The following is a 12,049-nucleotide window of genomic DNA, read 5'->3' on the forward strand; positions in this document are numbered from 1 at the left end:
TTGGGGAGGAGGAGGAACAGAGGTGTGTGTTGGGGGGGGAGGAGGAGGAACAGAGGTGTGTGTTGGGGGGGGGGGGGAGGAGGAGGAGGAACAGAGGTGTGTGTTGGGGGGAGGAGGAGGAACAGAGGTGTGTGTTGGGGGGGAGGAGGAGGAACAGAGGTGTGTGTTGGGGGGGGAGGAGGAACAGAGGTGTGTGTTGGGGGGAGGAGGAGACAGAGGTGTGTGTTGGGGGGGGGAGGAGGAACAGAGGTGTGTGTTGGGGGGGGAGGAGGAGCAGAGGTGTGTGTTGGGGAGGAGGAGGAACAGAGGTGTGTGTTGGGGGGGAGGAGGAGGAACAGAGGTGTGTGTTGGGGGGAGGAGGAGGAACAGAGGTGTGTGTTGGGGGGGGGGAGGAGGAACAGAGGTGTGTGTTGGGGGGGAGAGGAGGAACAGAGGTGTGTGTTGGGGGGGGGAGGAACAGAGGTGTGTGTTGGGGGGGGGGAGAGGAGGAACAGAGGTGTGTGTTGGGGGGAGGAGGAGGAACAGAGGTGTGTGTTGGGGGGGGAGGAGGAACAGAGGTGTGTGTTGGGGGGGGAGGAGGAACAGAGGTGTGTGTTGGGGGGGGAGGAGGAACAGAGGTGTGTGTTGGGGGGGGAGGAGGAACAGAGGTGTGTGTTGGGGGGGGAGGAGGAACAGAGGTGTGTGTTGGGGGGAGGAGGAGGAGGAACAGAGGTGTGTGTTGGGGGGGGAGGAGGAACAGAGGTGTGTGTTGGGGGGGGAGGAGGAACAGAGGTGTGTGTTGGGGGGGGAGGAGGAACAGAGGTGTGTGTTGGGGGGGAGGAGGAGCAGAGGTGTGTGTTGGGGGGGGGAGGAGGAGCAGAGGTGTGTGTTGGGGGGGGGAGGAGGAGCAGAGGTGTGTGTTGGGGAGGAGGAGGAACAGAGGTGTGTGTTGGGGGGGGGAGGAGGAGCAGAGGTGTGTGTTGGGGAGGAGGAGGAACAGAGGTGTGTGTTGGGGGGGAGGAGGAGGAACAGAGGTGTGTGTTGGGGGGGGGGGGGGGGGAGGAGGAGGAACAGAGGTGTGTGTTGGGGGGGGAGGAGGAGCAGAGGTGTGTGTTGGGGGGGGAGGAGGAGCAGAGGTGTGTGTTGGGGGGGGAGGAGGAGCAGAGGTGTGTGTTGGGGGGAGGAGGAGCAGAGGTGTGTGTTGGGGGGGAGGAGGAGGAGCAGAGGTGTGTGTTGGGGGGAGGAGGAGGAGCAGAGGTGTGTGTTGGGGGGGGGGGGGGGGGAGGAGGAGGAGGAGCAGAGGTGTGTGTTTGGGGGGAGGAGGAGCAACAGCAGTGTGTTATAGGGAGGAGGAGAAGTTGCATGTGTTATGGTTAGAGGGAGAGGTGGGGTGTTTGTCACGGTGTCCCAACTTCCTGGCTTAATAATAATAATAATAATAATAATAATAATAATAATATTTAAAAAAGCGCTTTTCTCCAGCAGGACTCAAAGTTGCTTTATAAGCATCAAAAACATTGGGCCTAATTCAGACCTGATCGCTCGCTAGCTACTTTTTGTAGTGCTGCGATCAGATAGTCGCCGCCCATAGGGGAGTGTATTTTCGCTTTCCAAGTGTGGAAATGCATGTGTAGCCGAGCGCTACAAAAATACTTTGTGCAGTTTCTGAGTAGCTCTGGACTTACTCAGCCACTGCGATCACTTCAGCCTGTTCGGGACTGGAATTGACGTCAGACATCCGCCCTGCAAACGCTTGGACACGCCTGCATTTTTCCAACCACTCCCTGAAAACGGTCAGTTGCCACCCACAAACGCCCTCTTCCTGTCAATCTCCTTGTGATCGGCTGTGCAAATGGATTCTTCGTAAAAGCCATCACACAGCATCGAACCGCTTTGTACCCGTGCGACCCGCCTGCGCATTACGGTGCATATGCATGCACAGTTCTGACCTGATCACAGCGCTGCAAAAAACGCTAGCGAGCGATCAGATCTGAATTACCCCCATAGGACAGAGGGAGGGACAGAGCAGAGCTGCTGCATATGCCCAGTAGTAGCAGCTTCTTCTATCAAGGTGTGTGTGTGTGTGTGTGTGTGTGTGTGGTGTGATCCGAGCACTCAATCAGTGTGCTGGACCAGGAAGAGGAGACAGGAGCCTTATCATGAGGTGGGAGAATGTGTGCTTAGAAAGTTCAGTTGTGTCTCCTACTGGTTCGGTTACGTTTGTGTATTTATTATGATATGTTTAACCTTTTCCTGAACACTTATTTTTATTATTTCAAATCTGTTTGATACAGCCTGTCCTGTACTAGATACCATCTACAGCAGCGGTGGCCAACCAGTGGCTCTTGAGCCGCATGTGGCTCTCTCTTTATTCAAATGTGGCTCCTAGCACTTGAAATCACGTGACACAACAGATCCAGAAACCGCTGCACTCCAGCCAGACATGCAGAAGCAATACAGGCACTGAGAACTGAGGGAGCCAGATACTAGAGGTGAGATACAGTAACTACTGGCAAACAGAGGACACATAAGGGGCTGCTACAAAGGCATGAGTTGTGGGGAGCTGACTGGAGTGACACAGTAGGGTGCTGTCAGGAGTGACACATGGGGGAGCTGACTGGAGTGACACTTCACCGCTCTGCCACGACTCCTCATAACAGATACACAAGCTCATGTGTAAATGTAAGCAGTGATCCCTTCTCATTGGTTTTGCTTATACAGTAGCTATGGGACTTGGACGCTCACATACAGCACAGTATCTCGAACGTCAATAAACTACAGTATTGCTTTAACACATTAGTTGCAACTGTATACACTACTTTTATTGATTGATTTGTCAACGTCAATGAACTACAGTATTGCTTTAGCACGATAGTTGCATCTGTATACACTATTTTTATATATATTGGTTTGTCTACGGGACTTGGACGCTTACATACAGTAGCACAGCAATGGAACATTGCTTTAACACGTTTGTTTGCATCTGTATAAACCAGAGGTTCTCAAACTCGGTCCTCGGGGGCCCACACAGTGCATGTTTTGCAGGTAACCCAGCAGGTGCACAGGTGTATTAATTACTCACCGACACATTTTAAAAAGGTCCACAGGTGGAGCTAATTTCATTTGCGATTCTGTGAGGAGACCTGCAAAATATGCACTGTGTGGGCCCCTGAGGACCGAGTTTGAGAACCTCCGGTATAAACTATTTTATATATTGATTTGTATGTGGGACTTGGACGCTCACATACAGTAACAAGGCAATGGACCATTGGTTTAACACGTTTGTTTGCATCTGTATAAACTATTTTTATTGATGGATTTATTGGTTTATTTTTATTTTTTATTGACTCTCTCCGTCTGACCATTGGTCTGTGTGTACATCATACAGTAACATTACAGCAGTCACTGACCATTTGCTAGAGCTTGTAGATCAATCTGCCGCTACTCGCTCTACAGTACTGGATTAGTGGAGCGTTAGCCACCTAGTGGTGAAGATATGTATTGCATGCTGTGCATGTTGTCGTGCCACAACGCGCCTGTCCGTGCATAAACTGAACAACCTAAGCTATCTCGTTTGTCACTGAATCGCTCCTCACCCGCCCCCATTTCTGACGCTGCAATGAGGAAAATGGTGGCAGTCCGACTGCCTTTGCAGCCAGGCTGCACTGGCAGGGGGCTTCCCTTATTCAGCAATGCAATTGAATTCCGATCGCATCGCTGTCCCCCACCATGCGATCGCAAGCAGTTGCTGTTTTGCTACTTTACCAAACTGCAACGTATGCAGATTACGGTCCATAGTGTACATAATGAACTTAGGAGGGTCACTCAGGCCACACTGCTCTTGCATTGCGCAGTTTGCCAGCGGCAGCAAAGTGCGCATCTGCAGTGGTCGCACAGCGGCTGTGTGTTCATACACTTTGTGGTTGCATCCCCGATGGATGCGACTGTAATGTGATTGACAGGGGTGGGTGTTTGCGGTGTGGTGATGCAGTGTTGTGGGGCGAGGCAAACGGGGGCGGGTTGGGACCATTTTGGGGCGGCTGCATGACATCACACGCAGCGCTTCAATAAAAAAAAAATATAGGATTTTAATGCCTACCAGTAAATCTTTTTCTCTTAGTCCGTAGAGGATGCTGGGGACTCCCAAAGGACCATGGGGCATAGACGAGATCCGCAGAAGACATGGGCACTTTAAGACTTTAAATGGGTGTGAACTGGCTCCTCCCTCTATGCCCCTCCTCCAGACCTCAGTTATAGGAACTGTGCCCAGGGAGACGGACATTTCGAGGAAAGGATTTTTGTTAACCAAGGGTGAGATACATACCAGCTCACACCACAACACACCGTACAAACATGGCTTTTAAGAAAATACCAGTTAACAGCATGAACCAAAAACAGCAACAGGCTGAACATAACCAAAACACAACAACCTTTGTGTAACCAAAGCAATAACTATCAACAAGTACTGTAGATAGATTCCGCAATGGGACGGGCGCCCAGCATCCTCTACGGACTAAGAGAAAAGGATTTACCGGTAGGTATTAAAGTCCTATTTTCTCATGTCCTAAAGGATGCTGGGGACTCCAAAAGGACCATGGGGTTTATACCAAAGCTCCAGACCGGGCGGGAGAGTGCGGACGACTCTGCAGCACTGACTGAGCAAACATGAGGTCCTCATCAGCCAGGGTATCAAACTTGTAGAACTTAGCAAAAAAGTGTTTGAACCCGACCAAGTAGCTGCTCGGCAAAGTTGAACTGCCGAGATTCCTCTGGCAGCCACCCAAGATGAGCCCACCTTCATGGTAGAATAGGCCTTCACCGACTACGGTAACGGCAATCCAGCCGTAGAATGAGCATGCCGAATCGTATTACAGATCCAGCGTGCAATAGTCTGCTTAGAAGCAGGAGCCCCAATTTTGTTGGGAGCATATAGGATAAACAGAGCCTCTGTCTTCCTAATATGAGCCATTCTGGCTACATAAATTTTCAAAGCTCTGACTACATCGAGAGACTTTGACTCAGCCAAGGCTTCAGTAGCCACAGGCACCACAACAGGTTGGTTCATGTGAAATGAAGAAACCACCTTTTGGCAGAAATTGTTGACGAGTTCTCAATTCCGCTCTATCCACATGGAAGATCAAATAGGGGCTCTTGTGAGACAAAGCCGCTAATTTCGACACCCGCCTTGCGGATGCCAAGGCCAAAAGCATGACCGCTTTCCAAGTGAGAAATTTTAACTCAACCTTTCGTAAAGGTTCAAACCAGTTGGACATAAGAAACTGCAACACCACGTTAAGGTCCCATGATGCCACTGGGGGCATAAATGGAGGTTGTATGTGCAGCACTCCTTTCACGAAAGTCTGAACCTCTGGAAGGGCGGCCAATTATTTTTGAAAGAAAATCGATAAAGCCGAAATCTGCACTTTAATGGAGCCTATGGCCCGCATCCACACCTGCTTGCAAAAAAATGGAGAAGACGACCCAGCTGAAATTCTTCCGTAGGAGCCTTCTTGGATTCACACCAAGCCACATATTTTCTCCAAATACAGTGATAATGCTTCCCCGTTACTTCCTTTCTAACTTTACGTAGAGTGGGGATTACTTCACCGGGAATACCCTTTCGAGCTAGGATTTGGCGTTCAACCGCCACTCCATCAAACACAACCACGGTAAGTCTTGGAACACGCACGGCCCTTGCTGTAACAGGTCCTCTCTTACAGGAAGAGGCCAGGGATCTCCTATGAGTAATTCCTGAAGATCCGGATACCAGGGCCTCCGTGGCCAATCTGGAACAATGTGTATCGCCTGAACTCTTGTTCTTCTTATGATCCTTATCAACTTTGGAATGAGTGGAAGTGGAGGGAACACATATACCGACTGAAACACCCACAGTGTCACCAGGGCATCCACTGCACTGGCTTGAGGGTCCCTGACCTGGAACAATCTCTGAAGCTTCTTGTTGAGGCAGGATGCCATCATGTCTATTTGAGGAATTCCCCAATGACTTGTCACTTCTGCAAAGACCTCTTGATGATGACCCCACTCTCCTGGATGGAGATAGTGTCTGCTGAGAAAATCTGCTTCCCAGTTGTCCGCGCCCGGAATGAAGACCGCTTGCATGTTTTTCCGCCCAGCGGAGAAGTTTTGTGGCCTCCGCCATCGCCGCTCTGCTCTTTGTTCCACCCTGGCGGTTTATTTATGCCACTGCTGTTATGTTGTCCGACTGAATCAGGACGGGCAGACCGCGAAGAAGATGTTCCGCTTGTAGAAGGCCATTGTACATGGCTCTTACTTCCAGAATGTTTATGTGCAGACAAGCTTCTTGGCAAGCCCATTTTCCCTGGAAATTTTCCCTCTGTGTGACTGCTCCCCAGCATCCGTAGTCACCAGGACTAAGATAGTGACGGGGGTCCGGCGGCGGCACGGGGGGCCTGGCACTGTGGGGCATGTAACAGGCACCGAGTGGGGCATTGTATCCGGCACCGAGTGGGGCATTGTATCCGGCACCGAGTGGGGCAATGTATCCGGCACCGAGTGGGGCAATGTATCCGGCACCGAGTGGGGCAATGTATCCGGCACCGAGTGGGGCAATGTATCCGGCACCGTCGGCCATTTTCAGTGGCCACACCCCTTCTGGAGCGTAGCCACACCCCTTCTGGTGTGTGACCACGCCCATTTTTTGGCCACGCGCGCCTTCGGCGCGCGCACATGCTTCTTTTTGTCTTTTTTTTTTTTCAAAGGGGGGGGGCGCCATTTTCCATCTTGCCCTGGGCTCCGAAAACCCTAGTTACGCCTCTGCTCCTAGCAGAGATTGCCATGGCATTGGCCCTTGATCCCAAGAGGCCAATATCTCTCGCAGCCTCCTTTAGATAGACTGCAGCGTCCCTGATATGACAGTGTCAAAAGAACTCTATCCCTATCCAGGGTGTCCAAGTCAGATGATTTCAAAGTAGTTTCCTGCTTACGATCCGCAGGATCCTTTAGGGCCACCATGTTAGGAGACGGAAGCGCCACCTTCTTGGACAGCCGTGCTAGAGCCTTGTCCACATTGGGGGTTGACTCACACTTTTTCCTATCCTCAGAGGGGAACGGGTATGACATAATAATTCTCTTGGGAATCAGCAACTTTGTCAGGAATTTCCCAAGCCTTTTCAAAAAGTGTTCAGTTCATGAGAGGGAGGAAACGTTACCTCAGGTTTTTTTAGACATACAGACCCTTGTCTCAGGAACAGCAGGGTCTTCCGTGATATGTAACACCTCCTTTATTGCCACAATCATGTACTGAATGCTCTTAGCCAGTTTAGGATTCAACCTGGCATCACTATAGTCGACACTGGAATCCGAATCCGTGTTGGTATCTGTGTCTGCTATTTGGGTAAACGGCCATTTCTGTGACCCTGAGGGAGCCTGCGTTTGGGATAAAGCATCTTCCATGGGATTGCCTCCATGTTTGGTTCTGAGCCTCAGATTTATCCAATCTTATTCAATAAACCACATTGGCATTCAAGGCACTCAACATATTTACCCAATCAGCAGTCGGCGGTGCTGACAGATTCACTCCCCCACTCTGTTCTGTCCCCACTCCAGCCTCCTCCTGGGAAGAGCCTTCAGCCCCAGACATGTCGACACATTCGAACCGACACCACTATCGCACTGGGCTATAGGGGACAGACCCACAATAAGGCCTGTTAGGGAAACACAGAGGGAGTTTGCCAGCTCACACCCAGCGCCTATCCCGGTCTGAAATATAAATATAAATATATATATATATATATATATATATATATATATATATATCTCTATATTTTCCCAGACCTGCCAGCGCTTTTTATATATAATAATTCAACACCAAATTTGCTGTGCCCCCCCCCCCCCCCCCCCCAGGGCCGGCTCCAGGCCCACTAGTACCCTTAGCAAGAAAATTTCAAAGCACCCCCTCTCAGAAAAGTGAGGTGTGGTCTTCAGAGAAAGTGGGCGCGGCCTCAGAGAAAGTGGGCGCGGCCTCAGAGAAAGTGGGCGCGGCCTCAGAGAAAGTGGGCGCGGCCTCAACTTCATATTCTCAAACTATAAAAAAATATATTTTCACATCCCCTCCACACACACACACACACACACACACAATTAGCAGCCTTACACATAATGTCTACAGCAGTGCCAGCTACACATGACATGCCCCCCAGCAGTGCCAGCTACACATGATAGTGTTCACTCTAGGATTTTTTTAGGGCCGGTTGCTGATCACGGGGAGGGCACAATTTTCATTCGGGAGGGCATTTTTAAGTTAGGTCAAAATTATGTACATACTGTAATGCTTGGAGCTTCCCTTCCCACGTGCTAAATCACAGACGCGCTTCATGGGGAAGGGGCGTGGCCACATAATAGTGGCAATTCGCATTACACCACACAGTAGTGCAGCTAGTACACATTGCACCAGATAGAACCTCCTATACACACTGCGACAGGCAGAGCACATTAAACACTTTGCGCCAGGCAGAGCACTGAGACACGGGAACACTACATGATATGCCCCACAGCAGTGCCAGATACATAAATGCCCCCACAGTTCCAGATCGATAAATGCCCCCACAGTGCCAGATCGATAAATGCCCCCACAGTGCCAGATCCATAAATGCCCCCACAGTGCCAGATCCATAAATTACCCCACAGTGCCAGAAATGCCCCCACAGTACCTGCTGTAAGGAGGGAGTGGGTAGTGCTATGCCCCCACAGTACCAGTAGACGCTGATGTGTTGCTGCAGGTGCTTGCTCCAGCCAGGTTCCATTATGGTGGCGCAAGCATGCGACGCCCATTAAGGGTGGCGCCCTGCGCGGCCGCTCTATTGGAACATGCCTGGAGTCGGCCCTGCCCCCCGTTTAGCACCCTGTTACTTGTGACAGAAGTGTAGGAGGCCAGGACCAGCGTCTCTGCAGCTCACTGTGAAGAGAAAATGGTGCTGATTAGAGCTGGGAGGACCAGGCCCCGCCCAGGCCCCGCCCCCTTAATGGCGTGCTTATGCCCCGCTATTTTTTATACTGGCGGGGGTCTGTATACAGTGCCTATGCACTGTATATCACTTTTGCCAGACTGAAATTGAGGTTTTATTGCTGCCCAGGGTGCCCCCCCCTGCGCCCATGTGGTGCCACTTGTGTGTGGGAGCAATGGCACGCTGCGCGGTACCTCTGAGACTGAAGTCTTCTGTATTTCGGTTACTCACCCGGCTTATTTCTTTTGGTTCTGTGAGGGGGGAGGGGGACGGCGCGGCTCCGGGAACGAGCAGCTAGGCTATACCAAGTCATCAGACCCTCTGGAGCTAATGGTGTCCAGTAGCCTAAGAAGCAGAGCCTTTGAACTCACAGAAGTAGGTCTGCTTCTATCCCCTCAGTCCCACGATGCAGGGAGCCTGTAGCCAGCAGTGCTCCCTGAAAATAATAAACCTAACAAAGTCTTTTCCAGAGAAACTCAGGAGAGCTCCCCTGTTGTGTGTCCAGTCTCTCTGGGCACAGAATCTAACTGAGGTCTGGAGGAGGGGTATAGAGGGAGGAGCCAGTTCACACCCATTTGAAATCTTAAAGTGCCCATGTCTTCTGCGGATCCCGTCTATACCCCATGGTCCTTTTGGACTCCCCAGCATCCTCTAGGACGTATGAGAAAAGGGCACTGATCGTCTGCCAGGGGTCAACCTTAGGTCTGATGTGTCTGCAATTAGATTGTGGACTATTTGGCCCCCCCGGTCAGTGATGGATGGGTTGCCATTACGGCGTTTTGTGGACGTTGATGCGGCGTTCGGGTGATGTGGTCTGGACAACAAAGGCGTGTCCAGACCATTTGCGGTGCGGCCACGACGGCCGCATGGTGTCACCAGCAGCAGCTGCGACCCAAAATATGGCGGAAGGCAGGTAGGGGGCTACCCTAAAGATGTGAGTGATTCACTAAATACCGAAGCGCTCACATTTTATTGAGGGGGGGGGGGGGGGGGGGAGAGAAGGATCCGGCATGCGGCAACTCATGCTGTATTAGGCCCTTAGTTCCAAGTATTTTACATCTCACCAGTGGGTGTACTAGGTGATGCAACCACCTTGGGTGCAATGAGTGAGGTAATCCATCCAAGAAACCAAGACATATACAGGTGACTAAAATATGTGTAGTTAGATATACACTGAATGGACCGTTTCACGTGTTGCGCTGGATTTTATCTGGCTGCAAAATGCAACATTAGGAAAAAAATAATAATACACTGAAATGTTGTGGCTGATGGGACAGACAGACAGACAGACAGACAAAACCCTGCTCTCTCCTAAGCAGCTTCATTCACCTTAATGCTTTAGTATACAATACATCTGAATAAACAATGGGGTTTTGGTTTATGAATTGTACAATGCATGTAAGCTTACAGCCCACTCCACGGGACCCCATTTCACAGCAAGTCCTACTCTATCACAAACATTCACATAGATTTTATAGAAACCTGGCAACTGCTGTCTCATAGGGGAAAATGTGCTTATCTAGTTTAAAGCTTACCTGCCACACTTATGGTTTTTAAAAGGTAAGACAGTCACCAACACAACTACACAAGTGTGCTTACCTGGTTTAACGCTCACCTGACTACTGGCTTTCCAAGTGAGACGGTCATCAACACCCCTAAATAGTAGCTGACCCAGGTTAAAGGTAAATGAGCTTAGGGGTGCATGAGAGAGCGATATGGTCACAAATGAGCCAATTAAAAATTAACCCTTTTATACAAACACGAGGATCCACTGCACTCGCCATTCCCAGGGGAGGGGAGTTGTGCACTCACGTACTCCCCACCTCTAGGTTGGGGTGCAGTGGGCTGTGACCACCAAACTCAAATATACATATACATACCTCCCAATATGACCCTCTCCAGGAGGGACAAAATGGTCTGTCCCTCTTAATGTATGATTTCCATCACCTGTGCTGAACAAGTGAATTGGATAAGAAAGGTGTTTCAGCACAGGTGATGGCAATCATAAATTAAGAGGGAAGTCCAGGAGCAGAGCATTGTGTCCCTCCTGGAGAGGGTCATGTTGGGAGGTATGCTTTAGTACACAGGTTCTCAAACTCGGTCCTCAGGACCCCACACAGTGCATGTTTTGCAGGTCTCCTCACAGAATCACAAGTGAAATAATTACCTCCACCTGTGGACCTTTTTAAAATGTGTCAGTGAGTAATTAATACACCTGTGCACCTGCTGGGTTACCTGCAAAACATGCACTGTGTGGGGTCCTGAGGACCGAGTTTGAGAACCACTGCTTTAGTATACATCTGAATAAACAAATGAGTTTGGTGGTCACAGCCCATTGCACCCTAGGGGTGGGGGGTACGCATACTTGCCTACCTGACCCTCTCCATGAGGGAGAAAATGCTCTGTTCCTGGACCTGTGGTGAGCTAGGTAATTGATAAGAAAGGTGTTTCACCACAGGTGATGGCAATCCTACATTACCAGGAAAGTCCAGGAACAGAGCATTTTCTCCCTCATGGAGAGGGTCAGGTAGGCAAGTATGGGGGTACGTGAGTGCACCCCCTCCCCCCCCCCCCCCTGGGAATGGCGAGTGCAGTGGATACATATATGCTAAACCTAAAGGTAAAAGCAGGATTCTAAAAAGAATCCAATCTTAAAACCGTGTTTAAGGTTATTGGCCGCTAAATCATTTCGTTAAGGTTAAAGACATCTGCACAAAGTGACACTTATGGATGATGTAAATGTAATGTTATTTATAATGTACTGTGTTTGATTTCATTCTCTGAGATGTTGTCATAGTTATATTCTTTAGAAAAGTTCTTTGATCTTCTGATACAAAGTTTGCAGGAAAACTCACTTTTATTTCTGCTGTTTCCAATAGCCGTGTGAAGTGACATTTCTTCATATGTTTCCAGTATAATACAATTGGACTTTTTGCTTGGCTTGTACTACTGTTATAAGATTGGAGAGTCTGAGTAATACGGTGTATTCATCGGAATATTGTTAGATTGTAATCAATCTTATTCTTCAAAGGACATCCAGTGATGTATCTCATTCAATAAACTGAATGTCACTTCAAATTTCTTGT

The 12,049-nt window shown here is 49.8% G+C and overlaps 1 protein-coding gene across 1 annotated transcript in view; it reads right to left on the bottom strand.

Moving 5' to 3' along the window:
- Positions 1 to 10,651, bottom strand: part of LOC134944443 (E3 ubiquitin/ISG15 ligase TRIM25-like) — a 62,518-nt gene extending 51,867 nt beyond the window's left edge. Inside the window, exon 1 of the mRNA XM_063933019.1 lies at positions 10,579 to 10,651. Within this exon, the coding sequence (XP_063789089.1) occupies positions 10,579 to 10,610 (32 nt within the window). The 5' untranslated portion in view covers positions 10,611 to 10,651. The remainder of the gene's footprint in view (positions 1 to 10,578) is intronic.
- Positions 10,652 to 12,049: the final 1,398 nt, after the last annotated feature.

Source organism: Pseudophryne corroboree, chromosome 7 (assembly GCF_028390025.1).
Source record: "Pseudophryne corroboree isolate aPseCor3 chromosome 7, aPseCor3.hap2, whole genome shotgun sequence".
Classification (NCBI taxonomy): Eukaryota; Metazoa; Chordata; class Amphibia; order Anura; family Myobatrachidae; genus Pseudophryne; species Pseudophryne corroboree.